Source organism: Eptesicus fuscus, chromosome 9 (genome assembly GCF_027574615.1).
Source record: "Eptesicus fuscus isolate TK198812 chromosome 9, DD_ASM_mEF_20220401, whole genome shotgun sequence".
Classification (NCBI taxonomy): Eukaryota; Metazoa; Chordata; class Mammalia; order Chiroptera; family Vespertilionidae; genus Eptesicus; species Eptesicus fuscus.
Genome location: NC_072481.1, coordinates 23,164,462 through 23,181,802, shown reverse-complemented (window position 1 = coordinate 23,181,802; position 17,341 = coordinate 23,164,462). Strand labels below are relative to the sequence as shown.

General features: G+C 43.9%; 1 protein-coding gene across 1 annotated transcript in view; it reads right to left on the bottom strand.

Annotated features, from left to right (window-relative positions):
* Positions 1-791: 791 nt before the first annotated feature.
* The window catches only part of THRAP3 (thyroid hormone receptor associated protein 3), a 45,992-nt gene continuing 29,442 nt past the window's right edge, over positions 792-17,341 (bottom strand). The window contains exons 4-12 of the mRNA XM_008151129.3: positions 15,462-16,364; positions 13,301-14,008; positions 11,284-11,456; positions 10,424-10,535; positions 9,341-9,425; positions 7,181-7,368; positions 4,817-5,012; positions 4,025-4,168; positions 792-2,323 (exon numbers count right to left, since the gene is read on the bottom strand). Of these exons, the coding sequence (XP_008149351.2) occupies positions 2,102-2,323; positions 4,025-4,168; positions 4,817-5,012; positions 7,181-7,368; positions 9,341-9,425; positions 10,424-10,535; positions 11,284-11,456; positions 13,301-14,008; positions 15,462-16,364 (2,731 nt within the window). The 3' untranslated portion in view covers positions 792-2,101. The remainder of the gene's footprint in view (positions 2,324-4,024; positions 4,169-4,816; positions 5,013-7,180; positions 7,369-9,340; positions 9,426-10,423; positions 10,536-11,283; positions 11,457-13,300; positions 14,009-15,461; positions 16,365-17,341) is intronic.

Sequence of the window (17,341 nt, the reverse complement as noted above, 5' to 3'; positions counted from 1 at the left end):
GTGGTTGTTCTAGTGCCCACAGAGCTACTGCTGGTATGCTCTGCTTTCCCTGGGAGGCGTACGGGCACCCGGCTAGTGCAGAGGAGGAAGAGCGCAAAGACGCTTCTTTGGTTTCAGAAAACACCTCCAGATTCTTTCAGTGCTTCTGCTGGTTACAGCCAGCCCAGAGCTGGCAAGGGCTGAAAGGTAGGGTCCACCTAGTGCCCATCCCATGTGGGCTAGGTTCACTTTCAGGTAATATTTTTAATGTATTTTTATTGATTTCAGAGAGGGAGAGGGATAGAAACATCAATGATGAGATAAGAATCATTGTCTGCCTCCTGCATGCACCCCACTGGGGATCGAGCCAAGCCAGGCATGTGCTGACTGGGAATCGAACTGTGACCACCTGGTTCATAGGTCAACGCTCAACCACTGAGCCACGCCAGCCAGGTGCTTTCAGGTAACCTTGCTGCTCAGGGGAAAACACACAAGGCCGAGTCTGTTATCCACACCCCTTGGCCACCGCCCCACCACCTTGGAAGCCAAAGTCCTTGCTCATGCCTGACACACCAGTGAAAAAATCTGGTTCTCCTGGGGTGTCCAAGATACAGGATAAAGACAGACCATTGGGATGAGAATGCAGTCATAAGCTCCTCCCCAGGACAAGTGTGAGACTGGTGAGGATCAGGCTGGGCAACAGTTTGACTCCAGCCCCCAACAGACATTTGATCTTCCAGGTTCCCTATAGGAGATATCCGCCCCCACGCAGCGCACACACACCCCTAATAACCAGAGTCCATTTACATCTGCCACTTCATTTATTTATTTTTATTTGCAGGAGGAGCTGAAACAAATCTTTAAGGGGGGTTTCCCCTTAAACATGAATCAAGTAAAACCAACTTAACTATAGAAATGTAGCAAAGTAAGGGTAAAAGTAGCACAACAACCCAAGAGGCAAAGGTTGGAGGGGCAGGGGGAGAGGTGGGTGCAGTCCGCATATACCATATGCATAAGTGCCATATGATTCACCTGCTCAGGACCGCCTCCCCAGAAGGCAAGCACAAGGACCCATTTTAAGAGGATGTTTCCCCCCCCCAAACATCTGAGAATGCTTCAACTTAAAGCTTAAGGTTAAAAAGGAAAAAAAAAAAAAAAAAAAGAGAACCCCACAAATCACCCAGCCATACCCACCTTCCTTAATCAATCATAGGAGTTTCTTTTCATTTTATAAAAAGATTAATAAAAAATATTGAAAAAATTATTTTCTCATCTTATATTTGTAAAGATAATAGAATTCAGAAGTTTCTTAGAAAACAGACCAGAAACCGTCACCCAGTTTCCACCACTGTTGCTGAGAGCAGGGCTAGAAAATTGGGACACTGGAGCTGCTGGTGGAGAATGGGAAGCCGAGCCCAGAAGAAATCAGAAAATATTGGGGGAGGGGGCACGTGGGGTGTGGTTAGGAGCAATACCATGTGACACATGGCTACGCAGAAAAGGGGAACACAAGGTGGTCAGAAAGGCCTTGAACTCCTCCTCTACATACAAAACCAATTTTTACAAAGATCCAAGCAGTTGGTCCCAAACTGAGATGAACACTTCAATGTTTATTCACATGCTTTGTTTTAAGAATCAGAATCAAAAGTTGTCCAAATTAAATCTTTCTGCTAATGTTACTATATGCCTAAAAAAAAAAAAAAAAAAAAGAGGGCTTTAAAAACCAGGAAAAGAAATTAAAAATCATCAAATTAGTCCTCTTAGCTCCAAACGAAATGAAATTAAGAACAAAACTGGTTTCTAACAGGAAACAAACCAAAATCCAAGTATCGCTCTCCCCTCCCTGCCCCAGTCCCCACCCCACACACCAACAACAAATGAGAAACACAGCTAAAGCCCGATGTGCTGTGTTCTGCTCAAAAACCGGGCCTGACCAGGCTCCATGGCCAGCCGCCTCCGTCCAGTGGGACACTGCGCCAGGGATGCTTTCAGCTACAGTAGCATTCTGCATGGCTGGTGGGGGGATTTTCAGACTCTTCTTGGGGCTCTTCTGTTTAGTTCTTCACCAGCCATTTCCTAGCGCCTGTCCCCCCCTGGGTAGGAGCTCCCATCAGATCGGCCCCTACTCAGTGGTGGGTTGTAAATTGTCCTTCTCTTCTCGGTTCTCTGTCCCACTCTCGTCGTCTTCAATCTCCCCTTCTTCCCCACTGAACTTGTCATGGGCCCATTTGGGGCTGGTGCTGGACTTCCGGAACATGAACCTGCCTCGGCCTCGGGGAAAGGCTCCTCGGCCCCGGCCCCGGCCGCCCCACTTCTCACTGCCTTCGCCTTCGCGGTCGTCATGCTGAAAGGAAAGAGAACTGCCATCAATGCCGGAGTTAACCAGTAGTCAGAACCCTCCTCTGTACCTACCCCCAAATGTGACTTTCTCAAACGAACTTACGTCCAGACCTCCCTTTTGCTCCTTTTCTGTCCTCCTCCCTATTCCCCACTCCAAAGACCCTACTGATCTGACCCAACAGAATCTTCAGTTGGGGACGCTGGGAATGCTAAGGCAGTAGCTTGGGCTTTATAATAATGACGATAAAATCTTCACTGAGCTTTCAGAAAGACCTGTACATGCATTATCTCATTTAACCCTTACATCTACCCTATCATTATCACCCTCCACTATGCAAATGAGTAAACAGGCTTAGGAACTTTAACTCATTATTTATTTAGTACACCACCTCACAAAGGATGAGTTTGAGAATGCCAATCACACCAAAATATGAAACTGTGTCTGATCTGGGTTGTCAGGTAGCTCACAGAAGCAACCCTCAAATACACAGAGCTACACTACAGTTCTTCCCACGCACCCCACCCTCAGCCCAGAACAGACAGCAAGACCAAGAGTAAATTCGTTGCTCATGGTTTCAGATTTAGTGGCCAAGTCAGGACCAGAACCCAGTCTCCTGTCTTGTCTCTCCCATCTTCAGTTTTATGTAAGGAGGCAGTGTGGCAGAGTAGGAAAAACACAACCTACATCTCAAACAATCCTACTCTGACCATTTCACCAGAGAGGAGGCATCCAATGAAAAAATGAGAGAGAATTTTGGAAAGTAGGAGTCGTTGCTAAGTCATCAGCCCCATGGCTTCAGAGTCTGAACTCCTGGGGGTCAGCCAGGGAAAGGGCCAGCTGCTTCCTACCAGGGTTGCTTGTTTACCCAGCTAAATGCATCAGGTGGGTGATGTTCCCTTAGGTGGCAAGTAGGGGCAGGAAAAAGGGCTCCCCCCTATAGCAATCCCACTCACTCTAGGACCTATCCTGGACCCAGTCAACATTTCCCTAAATCCAGACTCAAGGGTCCTGGAGGAATCTCAAAGCAGCTCCCAGCAGCTCTAGAAAAGGGAAGGTGGCTGTGCAGAGCCATCTACACAGTAGCCTGTTTCCTAGTTGTGCAAATGACAACGCAGACTCATGCCAGCCCTTCTCCTAGACGACGGAGACTCAGCTCCAGGTTTACCTTGATCACAACGAGCCCTAACCTGAGGGAGGGGAGCGAGGTCCAGAAGGTGCCTGGTACCTGACACTGACCAACAGCTTAGATGAGAGAAGCCCCAGTGGCATTTCATTTTGGAGACAGAGATCCTGAGCTGTCATCCCTCCCTATCAATCTTGCACTGGCAAGTGACAGAGTGGAACTGTGGCTTAAGGGAAGGGTTACAGCTTTATTCCTGAGTAGAAACTGAAGAGAGGCCGAGATTGGGGTGGGTGAGCAATAAAACAAGTCACAAACTAAAAAGGGAAGAGCAACCCTTCTTGTTTACCCTAGAATCCATGTATGTCTCGGGTGATAAACCCTGGAGAGGCCAGGGCTGCCTCTCAGAGAATACTCATCTTGCCAGCACTCTACTGCCCCCCCAGGACACATCCCCCCAGTGCAAGATGCCTCTACACATATTCAATCAGTTCTGAACAGACCAAACATACCAACCAAAGCCTTGGTATCAGCTATTGTGTGTGCCAAAGGCCCTGGCCCTTCCTGGTTATCCCGACACATACCAGGTAATACTTCTTGCTCTTGGGCGTGTACTCGGGGTCCCACTCCTCTTCCCGGCTTCTCTTTTGAAAATCATTGTTGCTGCTATTGTTGTTGTTACCAGAGTAGCTGCCTCTGCCCCAGCCTCTACCTCTGGCTCGAAATTGCTGTGGCATAAAGAGGGAAAAAGGACCATGTCAGGAACGAAGAAAACCAGTGCCCTGCATTCTGTTCAAGCACATTTCTGGCACAGAATGCTGTTGTCCTGCAGTCGATATGCTGGTCCACTGGTTTCTAGCCAATTCCTTTCTGTTCACCTAAGGTCTATAGCCTAGACAGAGGACAATATGGCACCAGGGCCTCCAGGCATAGCAGGAGTCAAGGTAAGTTGGGAAGTTCTGAGGCTAGAAGTCCTAAGAGGCTTTCTAGTGTCTAGGTCAGTAATTATGATCAGTAAAATAACTACAAGTAGAAAGCCTGGGTCCGTGGTCGGCAAACTGCGGCTCACAAGCCACATGTGGCTCTTCCACAAAATACCACGGCCTGGACGAGTCTATTTTGAAGAAGTGGCGTTAGAAGTTTAAGTTTAAAAAATTTGGCTCTCAAAAGAAATTTCAATCGTTGTACTGTTGATATTTGGCTCTGCTGACTAATGAGTTTGCCAACCACTGGCCTGGGTAATGGGGAACCACAGGTTCTGAGGTCTGTAGAATGGATTACTTATATTAAGGAAAACCAAACTGGTACTGATAAACACATAATTAGAAATGGTGGGAGCAGGAGGTGAGAGAAAAGGGGTGACAGCACGGTCTTACGAAGGTCCCTCGAGCTCTGCCTCCTCTTTCATTTGGGCCCACAAAGTCTTTGGTCCCCAGTCTTGATTTGTCAAAGCCGGTGGTGCTCTCCTCTCTCTCCTCCGTTTCTTCAGTGTACTCCTCCGCTTTGTAGGAGTGGGATGACTGGGAGGAAGAGGATGATGACCTGGACCGGTCTCGTGTTCTCCGGTGCTTCCTATGAAAACAGAAGAGCCAGGGAAAAGCAATAAACCCCTTGGCTAGGCCTCCTGGCTAAGAAGCACAGGGCAATCAGGAATGTGTGTGATGAAGGCATTGAAGATGAGTAACCTAAAAACCTCAATTCATCCCACCTTACCCACCCAGGGTGCCTGGGGAGGTCCCAATTCTGTCAGTCATGTTCACTAACAGATCTACGCCTGAGCCTGTGATGAACATGGGACATATACATAAGGAACAAAACAGTCCATGGCCTCTGGCAGCTGTTTAATGCATGTGCATGAAATAGAAAGGCAGAAGAAAACTAACCCCGTTAGTAACAGTATATGGTACTGGGACAGGCTTCATATGTTAGCATCTGTCTGTGCTTTCTAGGACTTTATTTCTCATAGGAAGAACACTACCTATCTCTCGGGGTTGCTATTAAGATTGAACACTTTACACTGACATAGCAAGCACACAGTAAATGGCAACTCTGATTATTCAGTAGTATTCCCTCATTTTCCAGGTGGCAGAGCTGAGCAGCACCTGGATTCAAACCTACTTCTAATTATACTACTGCTCCACATGCCACCTCACACTGAGCTCAAACAGGTTGTGCTATTAAGCACAAAACCTGGCAGAACCCTTCCCAGTCATTTCCCTGCCTTCCCTTCATCTGGTGGAAATTACAGACTACAGCAAATTAGACTACAGCGATGAGTCACTGTCTATGTACTAAAGGTCAGGGCCAGCCCTGCGTCTAGGGGAGGTTGCCTCTAAGGTGGCAGAAAGGCCAGGCTCCCAGGGGTGGAAAAGGAGTTCCAGGGAGAAGCCAGCCAAGTGTCAGGGGCCGATCACTGTCCTCCCTTCCCTCATCCTCCTCCATTAGGAAAAGCACCTTGCCCCGCCCCCACCTTCTGCATGTGACAAACTCAAGAACTTAACTATTGGAATCCTACCAGCATTTACTCATGACAAGGGAAATCTAAGTTATTGTCATAGGACTCATATAACTCAGAGGTAGAACTCTGACTTCTAGAAATCAAGAGGTTTCCAAAAGACTCCAAAAGCTCCAGATTTGAATCCTAGCAGTGCCTCTCCACGTGTTCCAGGGGAAGGAATCAGTCAGTAATCCCAACCAACGCAAAACACTTAGGTTCTGCTCCCTTTCTACCAGGGCAGCCCTGAGAACTACTGTTACCACTTCCATTTCCTATTGAGGAGTAGCAGGTCCTTTATCTATGGCAGCCCTGAAACTGCTGGGGCTCCTAATACACAAGTAACACACTGGAAAGAGACAAAGTAGAACAGAAGATCTTGGGTTTTGATGTCAGCCGGTACTTCTATGATCTTGGACAAATTATCCTGAGCTTAGCTTCTTTAACTTCACACCAACTATCCAACTGTTCTCAAAGGACTTGATAATCAAATGGATACAAAAATGCTGGCCAGCTGAAGTTCAGAAACAGCAAAGGTGCTATTGTTTCTTATGGGAAGGTTTGGGGCTTCAACTCAGCTTTATTTAATGAGATAGGATTGATAAGTCATGGAACAGCCAGGCTAGCATGTCTCAGTGGTTGTGCATTGACCTATGAGCCAGGATGTCACAGTTCGATTGCTGGTCAGGGCACATGCCCAGGCTGCAGCAGTTCTCAGGCTGGATCCCCAGTGGAGGGCATGCAGGAGGCAGCCAATCGATGATTCTCTCTCATCACTGATGTTTCTATCTCTCTCCCCCTCTCCCTTCCTCTCTGAAATCAATAAAAATATATTTTAAATAATAATAAAAATAAAATAAAAGCTTGTCATTTTCAAAAAAGAAAGAAAAAAACCTCTCTTGGAAATGTCTGCTTAGTTTAAAAAGCATTAAGATCAACAATCTTGTCCTATCTAGTTCCATAGCTTGTTTGACCAGTGTTGTTACCTGATAATGACTTGGAGCCATTTCTAAAACATAACCTCCTCATGAAGATTTGTGAAGAGAAAGAATATGTCTAAAACAGCCAAAAAACGAATCCCCAAATAATTTCCCACACTCCCGTAGCCAAATTAGCTGGCCATCTCCCAGCAGGCCTTCTTTGGAGAAGGTTCATACCCACTTAGATAGGTTTGGTGTAGAGCCTAAAAAGGGGGCAGATGAGACTCCACTCAGGAATCTGAATGAGGTGACAGGGGCTCACGTACTTCTGCTTCTTTGATCCTTTATGGGTTTTCTCTGTTTTCTCGGCTGATCTTTCCCTCGAGTGGCTTGAGTCTCGGGAATCCACTGATTCTCTTGATTTACCTCGTTTAAGATCTCTCTCCTTATGTTTTTTACGACGTTCAATATCAAGGCGGAGATCAACAGGATCATCTTTGTATTTTCCCTCAGCCTGGCAAAAGAAAATCAAAATGAAGGTTTTTGGGGTCCACGGCTGCCAACTCAACCATCCCATAAACTGTGGTTACTACTCCAATGGAGTGGTGCAGAGGGAGAACTGGGAGTGTGGGGCACCTCACCCAAGCTTGGGAGGGATGCAGATGTCCCAAGAAGTCACTTCATAAGGATCCCTCCCTCAGATCCCAAACCAGTTCTCTAAAGTAATAATGGTAGCCTTCTTAACATGCTCTATACTTGGGGGGATAAGGACACATAGGTAATACCTTAATCAATAAAGAAATTTTTAAAAAATAAATCTAAATATGCTCTATATTGATCTTGCTTCGTTTCCTCCGCAGCCCCGTAATGATCTGGCGAGCCTACAGGTTGAGAAGGCCAAATCAGCTCTAGAAAGTGGTTGATTAAGGCTGGCTCCTGCTTTCTCACCAGCAAGAATAGAAAGGCATGTGTTACCCTTTTCCTACCTACAATGTAGCAGCCACCCCAAGCTTATCATAGACTTGGAATCATGTCTGAGTACTGAGTCCAAAGGCAGACAGTGGGAGCCTTAAACAGCCTGCCTAAATGGTTGGTTATACTGAGAATTTCTCTAGAGAAGAAGTATCAATAATGTAGGGAATACCATAATTTCATAAAGTGGCAAAACCAGGTCAAAGTTTTGTTTTTTTTTAAAAGGGAAAAGAAGAAAAAATCTTCTTCTAGGAAGTGTAACCACCAGGGAGGGCAGGGGAGCTGCAGACACAATATGACCAGCACTGCAGGGGTCCCACAGTTCTCGGGAAACTTAGTGAGAGCAGAGATGCAAGGTGATTTCAAGAACTTTATACACTAAGACTTGTCTCCTGGGACTAATACCTCCCTAAAAGAGCAAATACTGAGCAGTTCACTCTGTATTATAAATATTTCACTTACACTAAGCTTTTTGTTGAAATAAAAGTTTAATTTTAACAGGAGTGGTAGGTATTAAATTTATTTTATTTCCATTGTTTTTGAGGGGAGAAGTCTCTGCACCCTCCAAAGACTAAAGAAAAACAAGACAAAAGCAGGCGCTGCTCCCTCAGGCGGTGCACACAACATCTCTAATGAGCTGGCTTTGTGAGGCATAGATGAGATGTCTTCTGGGTTTTTCACATGTTAGTGTCAATCTGGTGGACACTTCAAGAAAAAGAAAAGGGGATGGGAGAGAAGAGAGATTGTGCAAGAGTGCCTCTCATCACATTCAACCAACAAGACAAAATTGTTTAGAAAACTTGAAGAGTAATTAAAATTTTTAGAAAGGTTTCAGCAGCATTGGAAGAGCCATCTTTGATTTTTAAATTTCAACTGTATATGTGAATGAAGGTCAATAAATACTAAGGTTTTTTAAAGCACCAAACCTAGTATTTCACATTTAAAAAGTGCATATAAGCTTTAATCTCTTAAGAGTTTTTACGTGCACATCAATGCAAATGTAGCTGGGCTATCAAAGTAATGTTTACCTTCAAAGTAACAGTAACCAACAGATGATAGATATGGTACAATGTTAGAAAAAACTGGACTAGCTGTTTAAAACAGTCTACTAAGTTAAGATATGAATATTTCACTCTCCTCTGACATGCATGTCTTTTTTAAATCATGGGGAAATAGTGCATGTATATAGTTGATTTGATAATACTTACAAGCAGAAAAATATCACAAAAAGTTTCTTCTCTCATCATGGGCACTTGTTCCAAAACTCCTTTTTTTTTTTCTCAAGCTCACCTCAATAGACTTTGGGGTCATTTACCATATTCTAACCACTTCACAAAGGTTGTTGATACATTTAATAAAAATTAACCCTTTGTAGTTCATTTTTAGAATTATGCCCATCCTTAAAAGAAAAACACAAACTTAAGTAGAGAGTAATTTAAACAAACACATTTCTGTCAAGTTCATGCCCAACGCACTCATTTTTGTCGGAATTACTGATCAAAGCAACAGTTCACCTTGTAGCCAGGTTCCCGGGGACTTTTCATTTCATCATGAGCCAATCCATGTTTCCTGAATGTACTGGGGGAAATGTCTATCCTCCTAAAATTGAAAACACAAAAAAATGTTAACTATCCACAGTGTGACTATAATACAGGTAATATTTTAGTTTGTAAGTTGGTAATGGAGTCATAGGCATTCCTTTGTATTATGTTTCATTACTTACATAGGAGTGAACAAAGCACACAAAATCTAAAACTTCTCAAACTCAAACAGTAATGTTACATTGAGGAAGGCAGACTCACAGACAAGCTTATGATTTCAAGTTCATATCAAGATTATCTATAGAGCCCTGGCCCGGAAGCTCAATTAGTTAGAGACGAGGTTGGCAAACTGCGGCTCGTGAGCCACATGCGGCTCTTTGGCCCCTTGAGTGTGGCTCTTCCGCAAAATACCACGGCCTGGGCGAGTCTATTTTGAAGAAGCGGCGTTAGAAGAAGTTTAAGTTTAAAAAAATTTGACTCTCAAAAGAAATTTCAATCGTTGTACTGTTGATATTTGGCTCTGTTGACTAATGAGTTTGCCCACCACTGAGAGCATCATCCTGATAAATAAAGGTTGTGAGTTTGATCCCCGGTCAGGGCATATACAAGAAGCTACCAACTGAATACATAAATAAGTGAAAAAACAAATCAATGTTCCTCCCCACCCACTGCCTTTCCTCTCTAAAACCAATCAATCAATCAATAAGTTGTTTTTTTGGGGTTTTTTTTTTAAGGACTATCTATATGTTCTACTAACAAGTTTCACCTTGGAAATTAGAATGTATTGGCCCATTATTCTCCAATGATAGGTCTAGAGGAGAAACAATTGCCCGGTATGACCCTAAATGCAAGACTACTGTACAAACGTGGTCCTACCTACTATACAACACATTCAAGAGTTGACTATTCCTTTCCATTCACAACTACAAACACCCACTTCTTTCCTAGAATCTGCAGGGTGTTACCTTAAATTCTACTGCTAATGTGGCAAAGATAGTTTAATATCTGATGATCAGTCTTTTATGACCACCTCCAATGTAAGGTTGAGGTCCTCACCTGTGTATCTCTGGGCTTTTCTTGTTCTTAGCTGCCTCTTGCTCAGTTCCTCTCTTTAGGTATTTAGTAAAGCGTTCATGCAATGTCATTCCTGAGGACCCAAAGTGATGTTCTGTGGGGATTCAAAGAAAAACACATTATGTCATCAAAGGCAGACATAATATTCATAATATTCAACTCTTTTATATGAACCTGCAGCTACAGACATGTGACTAAAAATACTCAAATCTACATAACAAACATACTGTGATCATGAGAATAGGTAAAATTCTCAATTTGCACAATCCAATGTTGGGCACTAGAATACCACTGTAGCCCCCTTAAAGACATGGATACAAAGAAACCTGGAGCTTACTGTCATTTGAATCGCACCACCAACTCCTGCTTAAGTTTAAATTTCAGATGGAACTTATAACTGGCACAATCCAGCTTCTCCATCACCTCTCTGCCATTCCCCAACCCGCCCACCTCCATTTGCCCTTATGGTGGAGAAGAAATTCACACACAGCGTAGGGTCAACAAGAGGCTTCCACTTACTGAACAAGAGAAGACAGAGGTATGGGTAAAACCACTTTTCATACTTCCTTTTTCAAGCATTTTAAGCCTTCATGTGGAAGATTTTACCTACTCTCATGATCACAGACCACTACCAACAATTCAAAATGTTCAGCTCTGTAATTAAAAAATGGAAACTCATCGCTGAAATGGATTTCCTTCCAGTCAGTCCCTCGCTTCAAAGGCCCTTTCAATAAGATAAAGGGCCTGATAAGGCTCCCTTATTCACCCGTTCATCCTTCTGCTTGTAATAAAGAAGCTAAGCTGTGGCAAGGGATCCTGAGCAGACTGGGGTTGGGACTTACCTTTAACGTGGTGAACAATGGTCACAATGTGCTGGGCAAACAGTTCCGAGGGGCTCCGCTGAGACTGAGCTGACTGTATGTGCTGGAAAATGGAACGAAATTCTTGCTCCTTTTTGTTGCTATGAACTAGATCCCGACAAAGCTTGCGCTCCTGAGCCAGTAATCCACTGGGTCTGGGGGGAAAAAACACAAGGGGCTGGCTCAATTTAACAAAATATACAGAAAGTCAGAACATTTAAACCCTAAAAGTGCAATGCATTTGTTCAAAGAGTTTTAATTTTACCCACAAAGTTCTTTTTTAAATTCAAAGTAACCTCAATGCACAACTATGGAAAAAGGCATCCAAAATTTATCGCTTCCCTTTCTTCACTGGTAATCTTTCATAGAAAGGACGAGTGTTAAACCTCAGTGATTCTGTTTTTGGCGTCACTGCTGGCTTTACCACACACAACAAATGAGAACGTATTTAAAAGATCAACTAGCTTGGCGAGCCAGAGCCACTCAGTGAGTCAACACAATGAAGTAGGAGTGAAATGTGGCTCCCGCTGACTTCCAACAGGCTGCAGAGTTTTTACATCACCCCAAGTAAAAAATAGCCTGGCCTCGCCCTAGCTGGTTTGGCTCAGTGGATAGAGCGTTGGCCTGCGAACTGTAAGGCCCCAGGTTCAATTCCGGTCAAGGGCACATACCCAGGTTGTGGGCTCGATCCCCAGTATGGGGCATGATTCTCTCCCATCATGGATGTTTCTATCTCTCTCTCCCTCTTCCTTCCTCTCTGAAATCAATAAAAATATTTTTTAAAAAATAAATAACCTGGCCTCTTCCTCCTCCAGAATGCAGCCAGACGTGACCTCTGAAAATGGTTGCTATTCACTTGACCCAGAAACACCCCCGCCAAAATCATGCAAATCAAGAGGTTCAAATCTTCGTGTTCACTTTAAGAACACTTGTGAAACTGCCCAGGCCATCAAGAGTATGCATGTCCAAAAAGCCACCAAGTATCTGAAAGACGTCACTTTAAAGAAGCAATGTGTGTCATCCCGTCGTTACAATGTGGAGTTGGTAGGTGTGCCCAGGTGAAACAGTGGGGCTGGACTCAGGGTCGGTGGCCCAAAGATTGCTGAATTTTTGCTGCACGTGCTAAAAAACGCAGAAAGCCTCTAATGCTGAGTTTAAGGGTTTAGATGTAGATTCTCTGGTCATTGAGCACATCCAGGTGAACAAAGCTCCCAAGATGTGTTGTGGAACATACAGAGCTCATGGGCATATTAACCCATACATGAGCCCTCCTTGCCTCATTGAGAGGATCCTTAGGGAAAATGTGCAGATTGTTTCTAAACCAGAAGAGGAGGTTGCACAGAAGAAAAAGATATCCCAGAAGAAACCCAAGAAACAAAACTTATGGCCCGGGAGTAAATTCAACATAAATACTAATAAAAGTAAACAACAAAACCAGCCTTGCCATCACCACTCTAAAAACCCAACACAAATAAAAAAATTTTCAGGAATTCCTAAAGTACTCCTCTTACCCACAGCCCCAACTCTAAAAACTGCCACATTATTTCTTGGTGAAGGTCTGTAATAATAGGCTCTAGGAGCCTACTAAAAATGGAAAAATGGATCCTGGATGGCTGTATAGGCCAAAGGCACCTTAAGCAAATTCATGGGGGGGGGGGGGGGGGGGGGAACAAAACAAAACAAAAAAACAAAAACAGGATGAAGGCTGGGAAGGCGAGGAGGGGCTAGAGGCTGGATAGAGGGCCGAAAAACAGCAGAGGGGACCCAACACCAAAACCAGTCACTGAAGAAACACCCTTCACCACCCCTGAGATACTGACTTCAACACATAATAGCTTAGTGACACACACTCCCCACTGACAGGTGTGGACCTGAGGGTATCAGCTGTGAAACTTGGACAGTGGAAAATACAAGAGGGGCCTGTCTTGGTTCCATTATGTCCTCAGGAAGACAGGTTAGGAGGCACCATTTAGGCCACAGATCAAGGACTAAACCTCACCTTGCAAGGTCCTCATCAAAAGAGTCCATCCGGACATTGACCTGGGCCTCTCGAGTAATAGAGAAGGAAGACTTCCCTGTGGAAAAGTCTCCTTTGGCTCCTAGCTTCTCCCGGCTCTCAGAGGTCTTTCTTGGGGGAGGTGATGAGCTTTTCTCCTGGACCGCTTTGTAAGCAGTCACTCGGAAATTCTTTTCAGGCACAAACCCCCTGTGCCCACTTTCGGTTCTCTTGAGTCCTCCCCGATCCTCCTTTTTGGATCTCTCCGAGAAAGACTCCTCCTCCAGCTCCTCTGTTTTCCTTTGCTTTTCCTTCCCTGGAGGTGCATACACTTCCCATTTGCCTGACTTCTCATCCTCCTGGTTTTTGTTTGCACCGGCTATGACTTTCGACATAAATTTGGGTTCATCATCAAACTCAGATTCCTTCCTTCCTTTGGCTTTGTCCTTATCTTGATCATCCATGTCATCCTTGTGGAAATCAGCCATCTTCTTTTCAAAGTCATCTCGGAGCTTATATCTTTTAGGAGACTGGCTACCCCGAAAAGGCTTCTCAGAATCAGTTTTGGGAGCAAACATATCAGATTTTATTTTCGAATCACTCAATCCTGTGTCAGAGAAGCTCCCTTTCTCTTTCATTTTCTCTTTATCCGTATTTGTTTGTTTCTGTTCCTTATCTTTTCCATTCTCTGTCTTCTGCTCATCTAGATACCTGGTTATAAAAACAAAAGGGAGACACACAAGAGGCTTCTTAAGCAACCTGATCTAAAACAGCACCACTGGTCTTGGGTTTTTGAATCTCTGAATAAACATGTCTCGTGGATTCCAGTGTTACCAAAGGACTTTCTCCTTGGCTACTTTCTAGTAATTTAAGAGAAAAATACATGGTCCATGGAGTTGTGTCTTACAAAAGCAACCAAAAAGAAAATAACAAAGGTAATTTTTAGGATACTAAAAAACAAAAACCTACTTACCTGTAAATGGTCTAGGAAAAAAAAAATTAAGGTCTTATCCAACCTTCATTCAGTCACTTATAATCTGCTTTCAGCAAAATTAACATAGAATGTTCAACCTTGGACTGTTTTGCTTTTATATAACTCACATTTGGAAATACAAGTCTCAAAAGAGACTTCAAATTTGCTTCAAGTCACCTAGAAGATCTAAATATGAAATATACTGCAAACACAAATAAAAACAAAACATGTGTTAATTGAGAGCAGGGGGGTGGGGGAAATCATCCTATTCTTTCTTATGGAAAAGCAGAGCTCATACCCAAGTCTTCTAAAGACATTCAGTTCTGGCAAGGAACCAAACTTACATTTTAAAGTAGACTTACTTAAGGCTGGAAAGTAGATTCTCAACATCTCATTTGTACCATTAATGGAGAATATGGTAAAATAGAATCAAAGGACAGCAGGATATCAAAGAATAGTAAGAGAAAAGAAAAAGGGAACTACCCCTTGCTCGGTAAATCCCTCTTGACAACCTGGTCCCAAGCCAACGTCCCTGTTATGTCTCTGCTGTCCCAATCCATCCAATCACACAAAGATTCAGGTTCCAACTCACCATGTCCCCCAGGGTATAAAGTCGAAAGCATTGTCCCATCCTCTCCTAACATGCAGCCCAGTTGGCTTCTACTGGGAATACACCCACCTTGTGATTTTAAAACAAGGCCTTCCTGGACTAAGCCTTGGACTTTCCCATTCTGCACAGTCTCCTCAACTGGAGGGTGTGAGGGTGCAGCTCTTCACCATGATGGGCTGATGTAGATCAATCACAGTAGATGGTGGTTCTTAGCGGGTCTAACAGCTCCAATGGCCATTCATTTTGGCAAAGATCATATTTTTTTGATAGCTGACCCACAAATCTCTACTGTTCTCTGGCTTACATTGGTAGAATCCAAGGCAAATTTTTAAATGTGAAAACATCATTTCAGAGTAGTTTAAAGAAACTTTATGCTGCAATACAAATTCAGGAAGGTAGGAAAGCTAGAGTTAAGCTTAAGATGTCCTTAGGTGATGCTTTTCAATTTTGCTAATGAAAAGTTTAGGAAATGGGGATTATCTTTTTACCATTAATCACAGCTCTAACTTAGATTACATTACAATCAAACTGCCAGCTGGTGAAATAAAAACACAACCAGGCCAGGGAAACAAGGTACTTGCCTCTTTGTATAGGCTGCTCCTCCTGAAGCAGCCTCCTCCTTCTGAGACGAGCCATATGTGGAGCCAGTGGCCGGTGGACTCTTACCCACAGGGCTCTTCTTAGATGGACTCAAGGACCCAGAGCCATGGTCAAATTGACCTTGGTGTGTCCCAGCTTGGTACCCAGAACCACTCTGCAGACCTGAGCCCATCTGGGATGTGCTGGAAAGTGGAGGGCTAGGCTTTGGCACAGGGCTAGGACGGGGAGACCGCCGCCTCACTACCACAGACTGGAGGGGGCTTTTAAGAGCAGGGCTCCGCTCCCGGGGACTTAGCTCAGAAACTGCCGATGCCCGTGATGCAGAACCAGCACTGTATGTGCTGGCATCTGCCCATGGCTTCGAGCTCTCAGATGCTTTTGTATCTTGAGAGGTGCCTCCAGAGAATGACTGCTCCTTGGCCTCTTCTCCTTGGTTATCTCCAGCAGACTGAGATGGACGGCTATCCTTGGAAGAGGACTTTTTCTCCTTTGCAGACTTGCGCTTGGAAGATTCAACTCGGCTGTGGTTGGAGGAAGAACGAGAGGATGAGGAGCGCCTTGACCTGTCAGAGGAAGACTTATCGGAGTTTCTAGAATGGCTCCTGGATCTCGGTGAAGGAGACCTTCTCTTTGGTGACCGGGATCGGGACCGGCCCCGTCGAGGACTGTATGCCTGCCGATAATTCTGCCAATTTGAGCGGTAGTTTCCATAGCCTCCTCGGTTATACTGGCCCCATGGATAAAAGCCTCTGTTGCGCCCACGGAAATAATAGGGCCTTCTATAGCCTCTGTTGTGACCTCGGAAATCCCGATTCTGATATACTCTTGGGTGATTCCTCTCTCTGTTATGAGCAGGAGAATATGATCTGGAACGAGACCTAGAACTGAAAAGGGGATGAAGGGAGAAGAAATGTTAGAATTTTGACAAAAGCATATTTATTCTTGAAAAACCTGTCAAGAAAAAAGTAACATTTTGAAATTCCTGCTCATAGGGAGCACACTTAAATATTTAATCCCATTGCTTATGAACCATATTAAGTACAAAAAGACAAATAAGAATCATTTTAACAAATGAGGTGCCAAGAATGCTTATTATAGCACATTTTATTTTTATAAATCTTTATTGTTGAAAGTATTACATACGTCCCCTTTTTTCTCCCATTGACCCCTTATAGTCTGCCCCTGCCCCTCACTCCAGGTATAGCACATTTAAGTACAGCTATATTTCTGCAGTGAAAGAATAGCAAAATGTCCTTAATACAGTAAACTAAACAAAGGCTATTTTAATATAGTGTACTAATTGCTTAGGGTTCTACAGCACAGGGGATTTTACAAGAGCCTACATCATTGGAAGCAAGGAAGAACTACAAGCTATGATATCCAGACAGTTAACTGTTCAGGTCCTTTGGCCCCAATACTGTTTTAACACTCTACTCCCCATCCTATTCACCTCTGTCTGTGCAGGGCTAATTTCTTAGATTCCACTAATGCCTGGAATTGTAAAAACACAGTAACAGGTCTAAATTAAAGCCACTTAACTAGGGACTTAGAAAAGCTTTGAACACAAAGCTTAAAAGATTTTTACTGAAATCATATCAGCAAGGCATACAAGTATTAGTTTTTTACTGGGGACCTGGAAATGGTCTCACCATTTAGGTCAGTTTCTGTGGCTGAACTACAGATTAACTGTGTGCCACAAGAGGGCACTACTGACTGTAAGACACACAGGTGCACCGGAGATTATCAGAGAAACTATAAAACAACCCTTCCTTACCATGCACATCTTTCAAGTCAACCTAAAGCCTAAGATGTGTTATTGTTTAAAAATATAGAACTCTTAACTTGGCAAAGGTACATTTCT